Here is a 23,045-nt window from a genome sequence, read left to right as displayed (position 1 = left end):
CTGGCGCTCCCGGGGGTCCGGCCGCTCCCGGGGGTCCGGCCGCTCCCGGGGGTCCGGCCGCTCCGGGGGTCTCGCAGGTGACCCGTTTTGCCGGAATAACACTAGAAACCAGCGGCTATTTAATATTTCGGCGTGACTCCGGTGCAACCCGTGGGCCAGCACGCGGTCCGTGTCCTCCAGTGCCAGCAGGAGCTCGCAGGGGCGGTCCAGCCGGCTCGGGGCTGCGGTGTTCAGATTGAGGGACAGTGATTGATGGGAAGCTCCAATGTAACTAAGTCTGGAAGGGTGAAGGAAAAGTCCTATTTATTTTAATTTTTAATACACATCCTCTCCTAAGCACGAACAAGCACCGATTTCTTTCTGGCCGATACCAGGAGCCGAGTTCATGCCCATTCGGAGCCCACCCCGGTGCGTTTTGTCTCTGGGATGAGAAGCTCTTTGCACTAAGGGGGTGGGGAAAGGGGCGACAGGAGCCCTGGAGCAAGTTGTGATATTGTGAAAAACTGCTCAGACAACATGAGGTTGGGATTCTAAACACATTCTCCAACTTTTATTCGTCCCGGTGGATAAGCCGTGGATTAAAAACCTTGGTAGCAAAACCAGACGAAAAAATATGTAAGGCTCCCGCTTCCAGAAATAAACGCGTGCGCTTGCGTGTCGGGTTAACGTGCGGAATTACGGTTCACGTTTTGACAGTGAATGTTCTCATGAGGAATCGGGGTTGGCAGAGAGAGGGAAGTGCTGTGTGTGTAACCATGGCAAGTGTGCAACAAACACCGTGTCTGTTTAGGTGTGCGCAATTCTGAGCGAACGGCCGCGTACAAAATGTGAGACGATGCTGATGATTCTTGAAACAGTGTAAGAAAAGAGAAAAACCCTATTAATAAACAGGATAGCTTAATGAAAGCTGTTTGGCAATTCCCAACATTCACCAACGTGCAATATTAACCCTTCTGTACCCGGATTAGATTTTTGTGGAGTCATCTTCCTCATGTCCACGTTCAGTTTAACAAGTGAATAATATGGAAAACGCTGCGTTTGCTTCCGCTGGAACCTGGAAATTCCGTGAGTGAAGTCTGGAGTGTTAGGGCTTCACCAACCAGGCGAAACAAAAGCTCCTGTTCTTTAAGGTCTGAAACCAAAGTGCAACTGCCCATCACAGAAACCAACTGCAACCGGCTTTGGCCAAAGAAAAACAAGCATCAAAACTAGAATTTCAAATGCAGTTCTGTACTATGTCATACACCCCCATTCCCCTGAACCTTAATCAGTACTGTGGATGAGATACTTCAGTATAAAATTAAATCCCATCAAACAGAAATAAAGAATTCAAGTGACAAAAGCAGCAGTTTCCAGAGGTGCCTCCGTGTGTGTGCAATGCAGCTCCTCTGGACCCACCACGTGCAAATCCCATCAACAACAGATTTATTCCAGTCCGATTCACTTAGCAGTGCTGAAACAAATTCACAGTATAAACTGTCAAGACTCTTCATGCTGTGAATGTGTATGTATATACATTATATATATATATATAAACCTAAAGTGCAATTCATTGTCTTGCAGAATCATACAATTCTGTACTTCAGCATGTTTACAGCAGATTTTGTAACAGAAAGAAGACCCCCCCTTAAACAACATAATAATTTCATGGCAGATGTTTCTGCTTTTCAATAGGCTGCATTAAATTTGCTTTGCTGTACAATCTGAACAAAGGGTTATTTGTTCAGTCCAGTGTCTGACACTTGTGGTTTCCATCGCCAACTGGTCACATCGAGCACAGGACATCTGCCGTTTCACACCTAAACGTGTAGCACAAGACGTGTCTGAAATCAAAGTTCATTCGTAGTTTTCCAGCTTTTGTGCAGTCAGACTCTTGATACTTAAATCCTCCTCCTGATGCTCTAATGATACCCTGGTTGCGCTTTTCCCTGCTCTGCTATAGCAGCTCTTGCTCATCATCTTCAGAGCCCGAGGGTCCTTGTCGTACCTCCTCGTACCACTTGTTCGTGAGGGTTTTCATCTGTATGCGCCCGTGATGCAAGTCCTGAGGCAAAAGCAAACCGGAAAAGTTTGTCATGTAGCTACAACACTACTCAGAGCAAAACAGAAAGAGTAGTTTAGTGCATTCCTTAGGAAATTATCCACTCCTGGTGTCTGGGCATGCAAAGCAATTCTTTCCTACCAGAAAATATTTATCAAGTGTTCAATCGGTAATTATTTGCACAGACAAAGTTTGTGATGGCGGGTATCTTTCCGTGTGTTTTCCAGCCAGAGCAGCCCCGGGGGGGGTTCTCGGCAGCCCCGGGGGGGAGTTCTCGACAGCCCCGGGTGGGGGAGGTTCTCGGCAGCCCCGGGTGGGGGTTCTCGGCAGCCTTGTGGCCGTGTGGCCAGCCCAGCTCTGACCTCCGTGCCCGGGGACACTGGGGAGTCTGTGCCCTACAACTTGCTGTTCTAGCCTTTGGTTGCCATCCGATGGCAGCCCGTGCTTTTGGCTGCCAACTATGAATCAAACGCTTACTCTGGTTTCTTGTTGCTTTTTGGATTTTCAAAAAATGCCTTTTGTGGGAAAGTGCTGAAAAGCATTCTTATTAAAAAAAAAAAAAAAAGGTACAAAATAAGAGGAAAGATAGTATGTTTGTGCAGGCCAGGAAGATGGAATGTGCAAACTTTACACAAAGCGATCAACTCCGCAGTAAAAGTGCTTAATTCTATGGCAAACTGAAAAAACCCAACAACTATACGGCCAATGAGTCTCAGGTTTCTGAGGTGCGGAGTGGAAAAGGCACAGCACTTACGCCTCCGAGCCGCTCGTGTTGGGCCGCGTGTTCAGCCAGGTGTCATTCTGCATTTGCAGCTTCAAGTCTTGGTCTCCCAGTGAAGCCTTAAAAGCGAAGGCTGCAATTCTGCTGCGTGTTTGCAGGATAACACCTGCGCTCTGCAGAAAAGGGCAGCTCCAGAACTGACAGGAACACAGCAGAAGGCACCCGCTTTGGGTGGCAGCACTTTAGAAACCCTGCATGAGTTGCAGCAGTTTTCTAGTCGTAACTAATAACTCCTGATACTCTGCAAGATTAGAGGGGAGTTCAATAAATCCATACACCTTTTAAAGTTTAATTGTGCCCTGAGAGATGCTCATTTAATCAAACCTGCAATTTTCCAGTGCAGCTTTTCATTACAGCTGCTCTACATATGCACAAGTAACATATTAGATGGTTCGCTGTTCCTCACGTAGAGGCTGCCTGGCTACATTATGAGCTTCAAATGGTACAGATAGAAGTGACAATTCTACCAGAGTCCCTTTTCTTCAAGAGAACGAGATGGACTTACTTCTTGTGTGAGTCTTCTGGTAAAGAAAGGATTCAAATACTTGGCATCAAACCACATAAAGCCTTTGAGGTCCTGGCGCTTTATGTACTGGGCTTCATATTCCTCCTCTGTGAGCTCTGATAAATGTTCGGATTCTATGGTATTTCCCTAAAAAGATCACAAATATTAGAATAATGTGAGAAATATGGCGGTGATCCCTCCCTCCTGCTCCAGCCCCTGCTCTGCGTTCTCCCTTCGTACAACCAGTTCCCACGGCAGTTATCACCCAGTGTCCCAGGGCTCACGGCTGCGTCCATCTGCCCAGCTGTTGATTCCTGGAGACACTTGGCTTCCCTTTTCATGCTGAAAGTTAGAGGACTTCCAACGCTCTGTATTTTGTATTGTTACTATCACTGAGAACAGATATCTAATGTGCAGGTTTTCTGTTGTGAGCTGGATAATGATTTTATCCAGCAAGCAACAGTCTAATGTCTTTGTCTCACTAAAAATAAGCTCTGTATCAGAACACACCTGATCTGCGCTCTTCCTGTATGCACCTCCCTGCTTGGACAGAGCAGGTTAATTCTGAAGACTGCAAGCTTTCTGAAACCTCATGCCAAGAGGAGCTGTTCTTCAGACCTTCCAGAATGACACCCCGTGTGTATCGATTGATGGTCCGGGGACAACCAGGCAAACGCTCTGGACACTGTCACCTCAGCCTCTTGCACGTGAGGTTCCAGACTGGCTGCTGGTGTTCTTCAGCATCCTGCTTAGCCAGAAACTGCTTTAAAATAAAACCCAGACAGGGGGTGCTGTTGTTACCACCTTCTCATGGCCTTTGCTTTGGCTTTTTCAAAATAATTCCCATCTGCCTTCTCTGATTAATTCATGACTCACACTGTACCAGCTACTTTCCCTTTGTACGTGACTCAATCCTCTATCATCTGCTTTATGCTTTTGCAGGGGTTACTTTAATTTGTATGGATCAATTTATAATTAGATTATGTTAAGAGACTTCATTTCTCCTCCCTTTGTCCAAACAGTTATTTGTCTAAACACTAACCAAGCTCTGTTCTCAAGATCTTTTAAAAGGATATTGCTTGGCTTCTTCCCACGACACTTTGATGGCCTTAGTTTTAGTTTTTAGTAAAAAATACTGTACTAGTCTTTCCTCAAAAAATGTACAAATTTTAAAAAGTGATCATCTGGCTAAAAACTGCAAACGAACCATCTTCTCTGTCTTGCTGAGATTAATATCCTTCTTGTTCCTCTTGCGTGCTTTGGAGTCCTCGATGTCAATCAGCCTGATGAGGGGCATGGTCCCTCCCCCCAGCAGCAGTATGGTGAACAGCACGATGATGATGGTGGTTGTCCCGATCAGCTGGCGCTTCTCTATTGGTTCCAAGCCCAAATGGAGGCTGAGGGCGTAGGGAATTGCACCACGTAAACCTTATCAGAGAGAACAGTAAATCAGTTAAGATCCTGATAACTCAACAGGAATCCTCTATCTTTAGAAAATTTATGATCCTATACTATTCCATATCTCTCATTTGGTTACTACCCTAAAATCAATCTGAGCTCTGCTGGTCCTCCAGCACAAAGGGCAGAGAACACCCCTACTGCACTTGGCTTTGAGAACGGTGCAATCGTTGACTTTTGCTCCATAATGGAAACCGATTCCTCCCAGAACAGCCCACACAATGAAAACGATACAACATTTTTTCCAGTCTTCCGTACTTTGAGCTTTAACTTACCACTAAACCACATGATAAACATCATTTTGGGGGTGATTTTATGATCACGGAAAAAGTTGAGTAAGTAGGAGAGTGGGAAAATATTCACTGCTCTACCAAACAGAACAAGAACCTGAAAAAACCAGAGAAAAAGCAGAAGATGATTTGATGTGTCACGTTCGTGTAGGTCCCACTTGCACCCTTTTCACTCCACGTCTTCCAAGTCAGCGTGCTGCCAAACAGAGAGCTCTCAGCATACATCGACGTGGAATTTAACTGTTTAGCACTTTGTCTGTTTAACTGAAACTACACCCGACTTGTCACTGGCAAAGGTCCGATACAATAAATAAATCGGAACCCAAGAGGCGTTCTGGGGAGACCAAGAGTTGCTTTCAGTAGAAGTTCTCAGCTCACTCCCTTAACCGCTCCCTTGGCATAGCAGCCCAGAGGCAGTAAGATGGTTCTCTTGTGTCCCCACAGACCTGTTCCTCAGAGAAAAAGGCCAGAAGCCAAACTAATAGCATATAATTGAGTTCCTTGACTCTTCCGTGGGTATGGTTATAAAATATATGACGCATTGAAGCAACATTTTGAGAGAGAAAATGGATGAAATGGCAGACGATGAACAAATACAGTGAAGAGTGTAGCTCAGAAAAGCAGGGGTTTTCACAAGGGCATTGCTTCTAAACTCCACCACAAACAGAGCTGGGTAAGATAAATATCCCGGAGTTAGTCAGCAGGGTCCTTGAAGGGCTGCACTGTTTGCCTTTATGAATCACCCCAAAATCATGTCATTTGCATTACGCCCATGAGGGCAATACTACACAGAAGGAAGTGTCACACCTTGGGTATGTATTAGATAAGGAAGTTGGGTGTAATGCAGCGAGAATGGTTCCCCAGATATCCCTATCTGTAAATTGTAGATAACGATTCTCCCCTCGAACCATGAAATAAAATGTGCTAGTATATGTTGCTGTATGTGACTGGAAATGGATTCGCATTTCCCTCTTTCTGACTCTGCAAAGAGAACCTGCTTTTCAGGTCTCTCTGAAACAATTCTAACAGCAGCAGGTGTAGGAACCCCTGTGAAACATAAAGTGCCAGCACACAGAGCTACACTGAAATACAGAATGAAAGAAAAAGAATGAAGAATTGAGTCAGAATGAATACACGTTGGAAAAAGTTTGAGTAAGGAGGAGGTGAGCTCAGAGTGCAAAGTGATGTATGGACTAAACCGGGTGATGTAGACGAACTGCAACAATAGATGAGATTCAAAAGCTGTAGTCCTGGCGTGAAGAAACGGAGCAGAGTTTGGTATCAGTTTGAAACTGTAGTTTCTACAAACTGCCCATTCACACGAATGATTCATATGAAGCTAAAGATAAACAAAACCTCAAGGTTATCTTCCAGGAAAACAGTTTCTGGAATAAAGTGGCATGTATAACAATCTCAACATCTTTGGAGATTAATTTGATTTTAATAAATCTAAGAGGGTCCAACCAAGCAAGGTTCTTTTCCTTATTTTTAAGAGTCTTATAGAGAAGGGCTTAAAAATACCAGCAAACTGGAATTCCTTAAAGAACGCCAATGTATATGTACACCAAAGCACTGAGAACAAGACTATTTTCATGCTGTTAGAGTCAACTTTGTGCAATATAGAAAAATATAAAATTATTCTCATATAACATAAGGAATTTGTTCAAATATTTTAACTGTAAGGTGTTTTTCCATCCCTCCTCCCAATACCTAAACTGCATGTGAACAAGGTTGGAAGGAAGTCAATACCTACTATGCACCAGATGACAAAGGACATTTCAAACTTGTGGGGAAAACTGAAAATGGACAGTCCGAGGAATGCGAACACACACGTTTCTGAAAAAGAGAAATCACATCTTAAATAAATGACTCCCAAACCTTTTTTACTCCTATTATAAGTTACTACATGTGGTACATAAAGTATGTATTTCCTGACTTCTGAATGCACAAAACAGGCACCAAGGCCGGGCTCTCCCGCTCCTGCTGCCGCAGACAGCGCCTCCCGTCGCGTGTTGGCTTTTCCCAGCTGTAAATTACTGATGTGTGTGAACAAAGCCGGCAAAACCTTGTCCTAAAGACTGAGTCGTTTTTCACTTGAACATGGCACACGCTGCAGAACACAAACTGCAGGAGTGACTGATGACTTCTGGAGCTTTGAATCAGATTCCCTATGAAACTGAAACGTCGAGCACGACCTTGTATGTTGCAAGCTGAACACTTATAAAGTATTTGAGAAGTTAAATTCTTACAAGCAGCAACAGTTCATGACTTTCTCTGTAATAAAATACTGCACTGTATGATCTAACAACCCTTGTATGTTCTCTAGAAGTGATGTTTGCAAATCTGAAGTAGTACCAGCACCGCACAATGACTCGAGTAATCCAAACCTTCTGTTTCCACAGCACCAACCTACAACCATCAGAGAACCGAAGGGCGAGGACGTTCCGTCGGTCCCTGCTGTCCCAGCAAGGTGAGCTCCGTATTGTAAAGGTGGTTAAAAACAGGGAGGTGTTGGACAGACAGCAGCAATATCTGAGTTACTGTGGTATAAGATATTGTTTGTTCATGCTTTGGGTATTGACTACTTACATTAGCATGTTCAAAACCTGCTGCTAACATGTACAAAATTACACACTATCTTAAATAACGTCTTTACAGTGACTTGAATGAATATGCGGCTTTTTTAGCTTTTGTAATAGATTAAGACCAAACCCTGATGAGTTACTGGTGCTCAGGTAATGAGTGGTTTAGTTTCCAGCAAGGCCACTCCCTGACAATGCTCCAAATGCATCTTTCTGCAAACAATACAAAACAGATTCATGCCATCCCCTGAAAAACAGGGGTGTGTTTGTAATACAGAAGCGCGTCATTTCTTCACAAGTTGGGCTTGTAATAGGAAACAGAAATGCTATGGGACTCTGTTTGTATTACTACTTCCATAAACTTCTCAGTTTGTGAAGCTGTTGTTTATATAAGTAGCTTCTTATGTCTCAAACCTTTTTAAAAAAACAGGGCTAAAAATCCGTATTATACTGGAGGAATATACCAGAGATCTCGGTTCAGTTATCAGCCTTGTGGCAAATCTGAGCAGGAGCTTGAAGGATGGGGAGAGAGGTACTGTACGTTTTATCCAGTACGGTGGGAAAGGTGCCTTTGGATTGCGTTCCAGCCCCCACGGTCGGGAGTTCTGCTCTTACAGACACGTTCCGCTGATACACAAACGACTAGAACAAAATTCACACCTCTGCTGCTCCCATCAGAATCACCACGTCAGGCCAACACAATTATAAACTATTACTATTAGATATATACTAAAGGTAGCACCTACCGCACATGAAAGCAACAGTTCTCAGTGTCTGCTGCATTAAAATCTGTGTCACCGGGGACAGGTTATGGTGTGTATAGTGAGACATCACGATGCCAGAGAAGAGAATTGCCATGATACCTGTAGATACGAATGTGGCAGTCAACAGAATAACAGCTCACGCTGGGCAAATATTTGTGTTCACAGCCCTTAGTAACGCAAAAGTTTACAAAGCAGCAGGCAGGGTTTCCACTACCATTGTTACTCACACTGGTCTCATTCCATTCATCATATTCAATCCTGGGAGGTTAAGTATGGGTCACTTGCAAGCTAGAATAAATCCCTGTTATGGCATATTTTCCCATGAAAGTGAGGGAAATAAAAAGCTGATTCTTGAGTGTTTTTCTTGCTTTTCACGGATAGAGAGGTGAGAGCAAAAGAATGAATACAATTTGAGAATACAGAGGGTAGCGAGGTGCATGAATCGGTTCTCCCGGAAGCGCAGCGCTCTCCCAGCCGTGGCCAGCCAGGCCCACCCACCGCACCAGCGGGGCACGGCTGCGAATCCACGCCGGTACAGTGCACCCCATCTTATACCATAAGAACTTAGGAATGAGCAGCACACACAGGCGCATCCCCCATTTTCTATCAATCTGTGAATCACAAAAGCCATTGAGACTTCAGAATCCAGGGCAAAAATTACCTTTGTAGGGAGGTACAGCAGCCGATACGGGAGGCCAGAACAGCTACCTCAGATTCCACTGTATTTCACGAACCCTCGATCTTGTGCTAGGGACTTTTCCATCTACTTTGCTTCCCAGCTCTTGGTTATTTACGGGAAGAATCTGAATTCTGACCTATTCCACTAGCTGCTCAAGACATATCAGAGGTTGGATAAGTTAGCTAACTTGGCTGAGATTACCATGTGCAGCTGCAATTTGAATTCTGTTAGAGGTAACTGGGGACAATACTGGTATTTAATTCTTATGAAAACTGCAATTACTTTTTCTACACTTTTATAACATGAAGTAGAGAATGGAGCACAAGTTAAATGAGAAAACGCGTAAACCAAAACAGGGGCCATCTTACGCACAAATAATACCTCATCTCTAAATTCATCAAAGAAATGTGCACGTGCTAACTTTGCTACTCACCTGAGAGTGAGATGCCTTCTGCGAGTCCATAAGGAAGGTAAGCAAAGATAATCATCATCCCAAACTCCAGGGAGGGCGTCTTCCTTAAATCAATGTGCTTCAGCACGTGAATGGGAAAAAGTTATGGAAAAACTACATAAAACGAAATCCAAAGAAAAGTTGAAACCTGTGTCATTCCATTACAAAGCAATGATTATGTTTAATGAGCACCTGGCTCCCTCAGACAGCGTGAAAAACTGTTGTACGAGCCTCACACAAAGGATTATCTAGAGCGAGGTCAGTGTTAACATGGAACAAGCTCTGAAGAGTAACAAAGGTGTCTGACTTACAACAAAGATCCTTCCTTATCTCAGCAGAGAAGCTTCTGGGTTGTTTAGCAACCAATCCATGGAAGAGGCAAAATAGAACTCCATGTACATCCAAACGGAAGAGCTGCTGAATTCAGCTGCCTGAGTACGACACACGGGGACAGGTGAGCTGGTCTGACCCAAAAGCCCTTGGGAAAAGCAGCTTGTTGTTTTCTTTTTAATTAACTGGTTAATGTATATAAAAAAGGAGCCATATGCTTGTAAAAATGGATCGGTATTGAAATGGAATTAATACATTTTGAATTTACAAAGCAATTACCATATTGTATAGCGCTCCAATGCACATAATCTAAGCTACTATACAGCATTTCAGACCTTAATTATATTCATAAAAATTTGATGCAACTCTTCAATACAAACCCATGTGCACGAATGTAAAAACAAAATGAGCATTAGAAAAATCCTTGGCCGACAAAATAACGTCTTATAAGAAATATCCCCTAAGAAATGCTGGAGAAGATGGGAAGAAAAATCCCTTTACAATGTTAAAGTTCAGCAGTTTACACACGTGTATCAGTGAAGCTCAAAAAGGATATTAATGCGGAGATAAGCCCAGTAAGGGTGCCCAGCGCTGCAGAGCCGAAGAACATCTTAAGGAAGTACCCCAGTGCCTGTAGAAAGGTTTGCCATCCGCTTACATCTGACATATTTTCTCTTGTCAAACCTTCTGCTGTGCTAGATATAATTAAAAAATAAACACAAAGGACCGGTTATAAATTCTAAGCCTGGATCCAAAAATACCAAATGTCTTTTGAGAACGACAACAAAAAAGACTTCCATTTCTCTGCTGCCACCACTCTTAAAAGGCTTTTACTGTGATACATGTAACAAGAGGGATGTCAAAAGATGTTAAATCAAGTCTCGGTGTAATCCCCAAAGGGAAACCTAATTCTGCTAAGAATCTGGAAATCCAGCATTGCTCTTCTGAAGAATCCCCGGAATGGCGTAAATGGGCTGTGATAATGCTCAGCATTACAAAACTACTCTCAAACTTGGAAAACGCATTAAGAACTCTGGGTATGAAAAGGAAAAGAGATGGATGGTGAGATCCTCGGAGAAGAACAAATGAACAGAAAGACCTCTCATCGAATATTCAGGAGTGGATGAGAAACAAGGAGGTCACTGCAGAAAAACCAAGCAGCTCCCAGGAGGAAAGGGGAGAGCTCTCTTTGAATTTCAGGAACGTATTTCATAGAATCCCATGCACAGAAGACACGGATTTTAACCAGTGCTCCTTCCGACTGCTGCTGCCTTGCGTGGGCTGCCGTAAAAGAACAGCAACTGTATTAAAAGCAATTAATTAACTGAAAAATTACTCTTTCGGTCCCCCAAAATTATCATGGGCAAAAGATAAGGCTGTTGGATGTTGTTCTTCCCTGCGACAGCGCCAAGATAAAGACAAAACTATTGCACATATGTCGATGTATCCCCCAAACTGAAGCGTGACTGTGGGTACACGCAAATGATCCGGGAGACGCAGCTGTGTATTTGGCAAGGACATTATTTCTGTGCAAGCCTGAAGGGACACGCGTTGGTCCTCAGTTGTAGGGACCCTCAGGTGGAAAGGAGCTGGTAATGGGATGGACTTGGAAAGCAACCCATTATCTGGGGCCAAGGAGACGAGGCACTGAGTGTTAATTAAACCTCCATTTACTGTCTTCTGCCTATACAGTTTGTGTTATTGGTTGGTTTTACTAAAGAAGGATCACACAAAATTCAGCTTTACACCAGAAATATGTGATTTGTTCCAAATAGAGATAGAAGAATTACTGTGTATCTGAATAACTAATGATCAGACGATAATGTGGCTGCTGTTTCCATAAACACGTGTAGCTCAAACGCACTCACTTGGTCAGGACAATAGAGACTGCGTCGTTGAGAATGCTTTCTCCAAAAACCAGCATGTTAAGTACGGGATCCACGTTGAGAGCATTGAAGATGGCAATAGTAGCCACAGGGTCAACTGCGGATATTAAAGAGCCGAATGCAAAACTGGGAGAGCACAGAAGAAAAACGAAAACCAGGTGAAAGAAACATATGTACCTAGTAAGCCCATATGAACAACTAGTAACAAACACATTTTACTTGTTGTTTTTCGCTTGCCACCCAATTTATTTATGGATTTTAACAGAAAACTGCTGTGCTTGCTGTACAATAGACAAACAAAAAAACCCAAATAAACCAGGAATGAAGTTCATCTGAAGGTAGGGGGGTGTACTCCTAAAAACCAGACTAGATCCCTTGCCAAGTTGTGGAAAAGTCTACATTATTGATACTGAAAAACTTATTCTTTCTTTTATGAGAAGATCTGGATGAGGAAGTTATACCTTTACCATGCATACTAATAACACCAACTTTAAAGGTTGGTTAAAGAAACTGTTATCTTTTCTGTCTAGAAAAATCACTGAGCGCTATTAGGAAATAAGGGTGTAATAAATAGGGTTTAGAAGTGTTTGATCTATTTATTAGTTTCATACACCTTGTTGAACCTCAGCAATCTAAACACTAAGCAGAAGAGCTGGCCAAATACAGTGCATTCCCACTGCCAGGTGTCTTGAAGAATGTTTCATACACTGCACCATTTCCCCAAGAGCTTACCTGTCTGTCATGTTGAGTTTATAAATTACATCAGCCTGAAAGAACAGGTAAAACATAAAAAAAATCACAGTCAACTGTGTTTTTCTGCTGTTTTCAAAAACTGAAACTATTTATCAAATCCTAAGTTCGTTATCATGAAAGCAATCACAGTAGCGCTGTTGGGCAGTCTAACAGTGCTGCCTCCGCTACCCCAAATCAGAAAGAGCAGATGAAGCTGGAGCAGACACGGGTGAGCAGTCACTGGGGCACTCAAAGCAGCAGGAACCTGAATTGTCTGGCCTAGCAGAACCAAGTCTGAGAGAAAATACAATTACGTATGTCTATATCTAATCAATACAAAAACACTAAAACTCCACGCTAGTCTTAATTGCTTTTAACACGGAACATGCTATATTTATGGAAGGGGTTCTCTAACGTTGCCTCTGATAGCAGAGCTGGACTTTGGGACCCAGGAATTTGCTTTCACTATGTATGTCTGCTCTTGAAAAATGGACTTGGAAAGAGCAAGCTGGATAAACCTAAGTGCTTCAAAGCAGTTATTCTTACCTGGCCCAGGAAATAAATTCCTCCACCTACAATGAAAGCTGATATTGCAGTGCCAAATACAGAAAAGAGAGTGATGGAACCAATGTTCTGAAAAAAATTACCCTGGAATACAATAATACAGTAAATTAGTAAATTCTCTGAGTAAATGATCTGAGGGAAAATTCATGCTTGGATTTGCATCTCAACTAGATTCTGATGCGCAATGCTGTCTCCAATAACAAAGCTTCATTAGTTTGGTTCCCAGTACCCCCGGATACACATCCACAGCACCTGCCTCAGGATCCTGCTCCCTCCCACTCACTTGTCCGTATCACAGGCTGTGATTTTGTACGAAAGAGTCGTCAGTGTTGGTACCAGTTCACGGTATCACTATTGCCCACTGCCCGTCCCTCTCCTGCAGCACCCAGGGAGGACCAGAACCACTTAAGCTGGGACTAGCGCTGTGAGAAATGCCCATGGAAACACAGGCACGGGGTGAAACCCTGGTCAACGTCTTCCTCTTCTCCAGGCGTGGAGTCACCCCACCTTTCCCCCTTCTGACCCTACTCCTTCCTATGTGGCTCCTCCACATCAGCCCTTGCGCAGCCCTGAGGAGGGAAGAACCTCTCCAACCAAGAACAACCTCTGCGTAGCACCCAACGCCCCACCAACATGCACTCAACAATAACAAGCCACATGCCCTGCACACTGGGCTGAAGAGGCTTAAATTTTGCATTCTCAATTCCCCAATGATTAATATGATGGAATTTAATGCAATTATTCTAAACTTTATGAAGATAGCTAAGAGCAGAATGTGTTCCAAACAAAACCTCAACAGGGAAAATGGGTGTTTGGCAGTGGCTGACCTTGTGCAACGAATATCCGGATTCAAATATAATAGGTGGAAGCAAAAGCAGAAAAAACATATTTGGACGAAACATTTCTTCTTCCTGCAAAACAAAAATGTATCATTTCAAGGATATAATAATTATTGAAATAACACCAGATTTTCCAAAAGGGAAATGATTGAAAAAAGTTGGCAATTAAAATGGCATTGATCTTTCTCCCTTCTTATCACAAAATCAAAGACTGACGAATACCAAACTACTCCAGGGCTGCTGTATTTCTTGTTGTATGGGGGTGTTTAATGCAGTAACAGAATCTAGGTGTTACTTATTTTAAATTACTGTCTCCAAATTAGCTGCACAGAAAACAGGTCATTTGTGGCACAGGAAAAGTCGTTCTGTTTCCACCAGAATTATTCCCATTTTATCTCACAAAGTCTGCAAGGACTGTCAAGGAACCTTTTTGGCCGCTGGTTGGAATATGACTGTGACCAAGTACAGCTTCCCTAGAAAACTCACCACCTGACAAGAAGAAATCAGGTCATCTTCATACACTTGCAGGTGAACAGGCTCAAGATACATACCAAGAGTCTGAGGCTCAACTCTTCCTGGCAAATGTAGTTTATGCCTGTAATTTAATGGTACTATTCTGATGGTTTCTTTTTACCATCAGAGTGATATAAATGAAACCTACTGCGAAGAAAGATGCTGGTTTTTGGTGACCTTACTCTTTGTCGCCTCTCTCATCGCTTGGCTCCGGCTGCTTTACGGAGCTGTACCCCAAGGTGCGCAGCCTCCTATCTTCTGCGAGCAGACCGAGCACGGGAGGCTGGGCCCCACAGCTCCCAATACAGCAGGACTTGTCCGCTTTGTAAGCAACAATTAATTTGTTAAAATCCAGGTTAAACAGCCGATCGACTGTTCTATTAAAACACTGGTTTTCAAAAAAGAAGCACTCATCTCTTTAAAGTCTCATTCCTGCTGGTACCAGCGATAATCATCTTAAAGGATTGGGGGGCTTAGGAAATAAAACTCATCCTTTATACTGAAGTGCTCTGGCCCATTGTTCCGCGCGCACAGTTCTGCGTGTCGATGGCTCGCACCATCTCGTTTCCATCAACACAGTAACTGCGCGAGACCAAAAACCCACGTACCTGGGTAATTACTCTGTTTAAAAGCCCTTAAAGCAGAGCTGGACAAGGAGGCAAGAATTAGGCACAAATTAGGAATGAAAAAACACAACCTAGTGCACCACCCACTGTTTCTAAAAAGTAAATATGTAAAAATGAAATATCACAACATGACTCTAGAACTCTGTAATTGCTTAAATGAACGTACACAGGATTAGTGTAGTTAGTTGACAAAAATAAAGAAGTATAATATCTAATTTAAAAGCTACATCTGATTGTTAAAATACATTAAAATGCATAGGTTTCCAAAGGAGAAAAATATCTTCCTTTAGGAAAATAACTGCCAAGAAATATTAAGCTGCAAGCTAGGATTAAAATTCACTACTCAGACCAAGATTTTCAGCTTGCGAAGGCAAATCCTGTTTGAAACTGGCAATTCAAACCACTGTGATTTCTATCAGTACATGGATCTAATCCTAATGAACTGTTTGATCCTATGAAACAACAATCACAATTTAACTACTGCAAGGTTTTAAATTAAAGCGGGAATAGTGAAGAGTTCGTTGCTTTGATTATGTGGATAAACAGTCTTATTTAAAATATTTAAGGATTGCTTCGAATGTACCTTCCAGTTGGCCAGCTTTTGAGCCTCTATGATTTTTATAAATGCTCCCATAAGGATACCTAGGAGAGAAGGAGAGAACGTTCTGAGAGAGTCACAAAACACATCGCTGGTTCCAGCAGCAAGTCTTTCATTCCTAAATCACAAAAACCACAAAATGGTTTTGGGTCTGATAACGCCAGTTTCCAAGTGGTACATCATTACACAGCTCCTGCACAGCAGCTGGTCACTCGGGATGTCCAAACACCGAGCACGCATATCCAGAGCGCTGTGTTCGCCGGCTCGTCACGGTAACGGGTTTAACTGCTCAAAACCGCTTCTCGTCTAAGTCGCATTCAAACAAAATCCCACCCTTCGTACTAAAGAAGCAGGGAGCTGTGAGTCAGCCATCGGTGTGAGAGCACGAAACCCCCATGTCACTGCAATGCTATTTGCAGCCCTAACACAGCTCAAGAGCAATCTGTCTGCTCCAGGGAGGCGAATTGTGTCTCAATGAAATCACAGCATTACTGGCAATGAAGGAGGCAACAAATTCTGATCAGGGTGGAGACACTGGCAGAACTATTTCCCCAATGAATTACTCATATTTTAGGTCATGCAGAAACACTGATCTAAGAACAAAAACTTTATTAAGAGTGCTGCAAAGTCAATGGTGAAAGGTTATTGTGCTCTTTCCTCCTATGCATCTTCAGATAAGACAGAAAACTCCACACTAACAAGATTTCTTCTGGAAGTTGTGAAGATAATTCATGAACTGTCATTAATTGCTTTCAAGGAGTTATGAGGAATTTGTCTTTAGTCAGATTCCAGATCTGTGTTTTATTATTCACAGAATGGAGACTCCACCGTTAAACACTGGGATGCAGAAGCGAAATACGCTGAATGAAGTGCAAAAAGTGGCTGAAAAGCTTCAAGTTTGCTTTCCTGGAACTCACATGTTTTGATTCTCTCATGCTGTAGCTATCAAAAGACTCTCACAAATAGCATCACGTGGATTACTCCTGATGGATGCGTCATACACACAAAGCTATGAGGCTTAAGCCTTCTTTCATACAAAAATATGTGAAGGCATCGGTCCCAGAGGATAGAAATAACAGTTCCATGAAATGATTTGTGTGAAAGGAAGAGCAAATCGTTAGTGAACGAACATCAAAGGCCTGCTGCTCTTTGAAGGAGGACAGACTGTAGATAGAGCCACTCGCATGCCACAGAAACGCACGTCTCAGTACTAACAGCCAGGCGTTCATTCTGCGATGGAAGCTGCGTCAGACACCCAGGCCTACAACACTTCTAATCCTTGCAGAGCAGCAACATTGTCTTCAGCTGGTACAGGCAGTCCTCGTATCATCTAACCAGATGTTTTTTGTGGGAAAAACCAAACCACAACAAGCAGAGTCTATATATCTGAAAGCGCAGACTTCAGGAAGTGTACTTCCTGTAAAAAGCTTTCAGTATTTCATGAATTAGCACCGAGAGCCCTCACATAAACATATTGAGAGGGGATTTAACAGAAAAGAGAATCCCTGACCCCACTTGTGCTGAAGTGGAAGGGCCCCAGGGTGACTGCTGTAAGGACGGCAGCCACGGCTGCTGGCCTGCAGGCTGGGCACCCCGTCCTATTGCTCAAGAGGCTGAAGCAAACGGCTGCTCTCAACTCTTCTTCAGAGGCAGAGCTAACCACAAGCTGACCCAACCAGCAGCAGCACAGACAGAACAGGTCCCACTGCGATATCACCAGTTAAGTGAACAACAACACAATTGAAAGGCAACAGCAGAGGTTAAGGGAAAAGCATGAGCCTGAATCGTATGAGTTACTTCTAGCTGCATCTTCTACACAACAGCACTATTAAACTAAGATCATGCTAAGCAGTGTCATGAAACAGAGCTCCACAAAATAATGCACCACCAAGAGGGTTTAATAGCAGCCGAATCAAACTTTAACACTGGTTTTTAAAACCTGCCCCACACATCCTTACAAACTACTCTTCTTTTATTACTAGATTAATGAAGGCAGGTTTTATTCAGCTGGTTCCATCTACTAAATCAGGCATGTCAGTTTTGTCAAGGGACTAATTGGAAAGCCAAGTCTGTACGAGTTAATCTAAGCCTCATCCTTTTGAAAATGTTACAGGAATTTTCTTATTACAACCAACCTTTATTTTCTCCTGAGAACATGTTAAAAATCAGCAACAAATCACAGAGAAAAACTTTTCTGGCAACTATTTTTACTAGTTCCAGTAACTTTTATGGATGAAGATCAAAATCCAGCCCTACTGCGCTCCCGCCCTGTCTACCAGGAGAGCGACGTGCCCTAAAAACTAAACCAAAAGCTTCTGAGCAGCTTCGACAATAGGAGGAAATACAGCTGTGAAAATCATCCTTATCTTCTCTGCTGCCGTATTTATTAGCCTTCAATGACTGCCTGACAACGTTTGCTTAATTTACAAATGAAAATGGGACACACCTCACTTCTGGCACTGCTAGCAAAACCGGATACTTGAAACTCAAGCTGTGCTCTTGCAGCTGTGCAGATCATTACCAGTAACAGAGGTTCACGGAGCAGCAATTAGCTGGCAATTCCAACGATGATACAGATGCCGTGTCCTGTCAACTGAGCTGACAGTAGTTTAAAGATGGCTGAGTCAATAAGCTAAATAAATAAGGATTAAGTGACACAGGACATCTGTTAGTTGGGTTGCTACACTCTCTTGACTTAGTAGAATTGCATTTGCTGGTATCATCTTGTCTGGTTTGGGAGACAGGCTGCAGCTACGCTGTGGTTTACACCGAAAACCGACCTGCCCAAGTTTCCCATACGCCCATGTGAAAACACAAGAGATGAAATGCTGCTCCTTCCTACCCATCTTGAGAAGCGGTGACCACCCCAGCGCAAAACCCACCAGTTCAGTGAACAAGCTTTTGTTGGGACTTGTCCTGCTGCTGAGATGTCAAGAACAAGAAACAGAAAGAGAAGAACGCCTGTATGGCTGTGCCTCTGCCGTTGTGTGCACAGCCCAGCAGGAGCAGTGACACAAGCTTGCCTAACAGCTCAGCTCAGCACTGCCCAGGGGTTGCTTGGGGCAGAATACAAGGAACGACGGTAAAGAAAATCCAAAAGTATGCCAGCAAGAGCAATCAATTTACTGCTGCATTTTAAGTTGGTGATTATGTGTAAATTTAGGTTAGCTATTTAATAACAATGGTAACTAACCTGATTAGAAGCCAAATAAACACCCTTCACCTGGATTTTTCATACAAAGAGAAGGGATACTGAAGGAATAGTAATGTCCTTTTGGAACCTTTCAAGACACTGGAGGACATACTACCAAGGCATCTCAGCTGTCCATGGCAATAACGTAAGAAGGGAAGGAAAGAGAAGGGTGTCAGTAGTGACTCAAACACCGCTCGGCCCCTGTGGGGATGACAAAGTCAGCACGATGCGCAGCACCGCTGATCTTTGTGTGTCACACTGTGGCAGACACAAGGTTAAACACACCAGAGCTGGCTGGACCCTGCTCCGGTAAAGACGAGGTGTGCGTGCAACACCCAGGAAACCCATACCAGCACTACCGCAGATCTCTTACAATTCTATACGGTGTTCAGCTGCGCAGAAATACTGAAACTCAAACAGAGCCTTGCAAGCGAGCATCTCTCTGAGCTCCAATACCTTCTACTGTGCTAGTTATGTGATGCGGTCTGCATCAACCAGTTATGTAAAACTTGAGGGAGTCACACCTGCAGGAAAGTATGTTTGTCTTTCTGCTAAGTAACAGCTCAAAGATTTTCTCAATCTAGCACCCCAGATGCAAGAAGCTCCTTGTTTTCCAGAAAGCATAAGGTACTGACAAGCACCACAGCGCTCACTTCCCATCCAGAAATTGTCTGAAAATACAGTAACGAAATATGAGAGAAGGCACCAATAAAGTAAAAACTCTACCTGCTCATCAAGTATTACACTTCCCCACGCCACATCAGGATTATAGCTAAGCACCTTTCTCTTTCCGTTGTATTTTTAGAATGGCTGTCGCTGAAAGTGTCACTAGTAATAGAAGCAAAAATACCACGGATTCTTGTAAACAAGTTACAGAGACAGCTGAAAAGCCGTTGCTGGGACTAGTTAGATCAGGTTCTTTAAATATTATGTTAGACAGCACGCAGAGAAAATAACAAATGTATTTGGCCTGATTTCCTCCTCATTTACACATTAATAAACCAGGAACAACAACATACAAATAAATGAAATTGCCATAACATAAAACGACAGGTTTAGGAATACTCCAAATTTAATTCAAATTAATTAAGCACTTGATCTTCATTAAGGGTGCCATTCTTACAGCTCAAGTCACAGGAAGAGCTCTTGTCATGGTACTACAGGGACCGTTAAGCAGCTGGCAGTCCAGGCAAGTTTTCAGAAACAACTACAGTCTCCAGCAAGATTAAAATCACATATGCAGACGTGATTCTACCAAAACTAACGCAAACACATGTACCACTTCGAAGGGAAGGCCAGAGCCTCGCTGCCAGGATCTTGCCCTCCAGCGAGGACGCAAACATAGAGAAAACTACCAAAGCACGTAGGTAGTGACCTCCCTATAGTGCCTGTATGTGCCAGGATTTGGCTGGGCTCTGCACATATGCTCGTTTCTTGTTTTTCTTCCATGAATTTAATGCTATGAATTGGTTGTTTTCTTCACTGCATCCAGTTTTCTGCATCTCTCTATTGGCGGTTAACACACAACAGAGCATTATTTCAAATACAGACTAGTGAGAATCCCTGAATTAACACAAACCCAACATAAAAATGTCATCGTTACTCACCTAAAGAAACAACGGCCACGCTCTCTGGTAAAAAATGAAGTCGGTATCTTATCAGTAAATGCACCAATATGATGCAGATAGCTGTGAAGGAAAAAAAAAATGTAGATTTAGAAATGTCAGAAGAGAATTAAATATACTTTAAAGTAATATTTCTAAAATATAAGCAGCAAAACATCTCCTAATGGTGTAGCAGACATCCACTACTGCAAGTAAACAAATTTTAGTTCAACCTAATTCTCACTGAAGTACATACAGGCACCTACAAATGACCGAAAATAACTAAGGCAAATGTTAGGAGTTAAGATTATGTTCTAAAAATACCAAAAAAATACACAAACGATTTGCAGAAGTTTGTGCAGTGCTGTCAACTCCAAACCTATTGTTTTTGGCTACTGGAAAGAGTAACCACTTAGAAGACAGGTCTCTCAGTGCAGCTTGCTTTGGAGGAACCAAGGACACACACACACAAAGGAAAACATACAAACCCTTACCCAGCCAGTGAAGTTTTGTTTTTGTTACAGTTTTGACTACAGCGTTACTCTACGCAGATGCCGAGATAACTACAGCCTATTAAGAAAGAAAACAGCCCAGACTTAGCCAGAAGTTGGGCATACATGAGCCATTCAAAACACCTGTGTAGGTACAATGTTGATGTAATTATGGCAATCTGCATGATATTATCGCACTCCTGTAGGAATGTAAGAAAGTAAGGAAAGCCAGTAAAATAGGTACTGAACTTTAGTACCTGTGCATGGAAATGTGACTGCCTTCTGTTGGCTTATATAACAAAATATCTGAGGGCTGCCCAGAAGCGCTAGAATTTAATTGACATGTCTAGTACGCGGCCCTCAAAGACAGCGACAAGCACCACGGGGTATTCTGACAGCGTCTTTTTCATACATGAACACGTGCCATGTGCTTGTTAAAGAGGGTGACGCCAATTAAACATGTTGTTTGCACTTTGAGACCATGGTGAAAAGGTTTGCAATGGTCCTCAGCTTTCCACAGGTTTGGGAGGTTCAGGCAGTTTTATACCCAACTTTCTAAATCCCTGTGCCTGTATAATATTCCACTTCACAGAGAGAAAGCCAGAGAACTAAAATGCTTAACGATTTTGATAGCTTGCCTGTGTCCTCAGACACAGAATACGATTAACAGAGGTTAAAAGACTTGCAGCTTATCATTCACCTAACACAAGAAGACTAAAAAAAATCGTCATGCCACTGGATTGCTCCTCTTGCTGCGCCTGGACTCCCGTCTGCACCGGCAGGATGGGTCTGGCAGGTGTAGGTACCACCAGTTTGGTGGTGACAGCCACTGTAGTGCGCAGGGTGACATTGATGGCTTCATGGGTGGCATTTGCAGACCTGTCAGAATAACATAATATGCGATTATACTGGATGGCAGAAGCATGATAACGACTTAGCCTGCTGAAGACATGCACACATGATACAACCACCAGATCACACTGAATTTGTACTAGCGACTAACACGCTACAGTAGCTTTTTAAAAGCAGTCTCTGATCACAGATAAACACTGGAAGTGCAGACCCAGGGAGCTCATTGTAGCCGAGTACCCCGATTCACTGCAGGCAGCAGACACTGCGCTGCAGCTCGGGAACAGCTGACACAGGGAATGTTAACCTGTCGGGTTACCAACCACTGCCCCCCACCCCGCCAGCCCCCGCTGAGGGGAAAGGCCTCCGCCGGGCACACGGCAGCGCGGCCCTGCCCCGGGGGAGCGGTTCCCGCCAGCGGGGTCCGCGGAACGGGTCACCCCCCGGCCCGCCCGCCGCCACACTCACTCCGCCATCTTGCCGCCCGCCCGCCCGCAGCCACTTCCGGGAGGCTCCTCGGCGGCGCTCTAGCGAGCGCGTCCGGGAGCTCTATGGTCGGTCTGCATGTGTGCGCGTGATCGCGGGGGGGGGGGGGGGGGAGGGGGACGTTGTCACGTGAGACTGACCTGCTGTCGCGTGATGAGGCGATGTCGTCATGCCCTGGCGTGACGTCATATGTCCCCGTGTCCCCCAAGTGCCACCAGCCCGGATCATCAGCCACCCCTTGCGCTCGGTGGAGCCCGAGGCCGCAGCGGCGCAGGGCTGTTGCTGCAGAAGGTGGTGACTGCAGGTGTGCGCCCAAGCGTCCCATCAAAACGTCCCATGGTGCGCGAAACAAATCCCGCTACTTTACACGAGACGCGCCCGACGTGCGGCGTCCCGGGAAGGGCACAGCTGGGCCGCGGTCGGCTTTCACCGCTCGACCGAGACCGAGAGACGAGCCTTGCAGAAAAGCAAAAAGCGTCAAACGAACGTTTTCCCAGCCAGCAGTGAGCTGAATCACAAACCCACAGCCTCAAAATCAGTGTCAAAGTGCCCTTGGATTCAGATGTCCCCCAGCTGTCGGCCTCTCCCGGCGCAGGTTTCACGTGCCCTCCTCTGGCACGGGCTGTTGTGGCTTGGGTCTGAACTCTCCCACGCATCAGCTCTTGCCTGCGAACAGGGCTAATGAGCACCTCCCGGCTTAGAGAGGTGCTTACGGACATGCACAGCTCCAGCCGCTGGAGGTCTGAGGTGCAGGAGCGACGGGCACTATGGAAACAAACAGTG

General features: G+C 44.0%; 1 protein-coding gene across 2 annotated transcripts; it reads right to left on the bottom strand.

Moving 5' to 3' along the window:
• Positions 1-522: 522 nt before the first annotated feature.
• Positions 523-22,694, bottom strand: SLC9A8 (solute carrier family 9 member A8). 2 transcript variants are annotated; one of them, XM_021287940.2, is made up of 16 exons: positions 22,403-22,694; positions 21,628-21,806; positions 20,440-20,520; positions 15,625-15,683; positions 13,891-13,974; positions 13,046-13,147; positions 12,500-12,534; positions 11,750-11,893; positions 10,438-10,576; positions 9,534-9,639; positions 8,404-8,520; positions 6,829-6,911; positions 5,061-5,172; positions 4,535-4,755; positions 3,328-3,474; positions 523-2,044 (listed from the first exon to the last, which is right to left on the bottom strand). In XM_021287940.2, the coding sequence occupies exons 1-16, from the start codon at positions 22,585-22,587 to the stop codon at positions 1,937-1,939; spliced, it is 1,902 nt and encodes a 633-aa protein (XP_021143615.2). In that variant the 5' UTR covers positions 22,588-22,694; the 3' UTR covers positions 523-1,936. The 2 variants fall into 2 exon arrangements, with proteins under 2 accessions (XP_021143615.2, XP_064887870.1); XM_065031798.1 differs by lacking the exon at positions 22,403-22,694 and adding an exon at positions 22,245-22,370.
• Positions 22,695-23,045: the final 351 nt, after the last annotated feature.

Source organism: Columba livia, chromosome 16 (genome assembly GCF_036013475.1).
Source record: "Columba livia isolate bColLiv1 breed racing homer chromosome 16, bColLiv1.pat.W.v2, whole genome shotgun sequence".
Taxonomy (NCBI): Eukaryota; Metazoa; Chordata; class Aves; order Columbiformes; family Columbidae; genus Columba; species Columba livia.
This window is presented reverse-complemented; position numbering and strand designations above follow the sequence as displayed.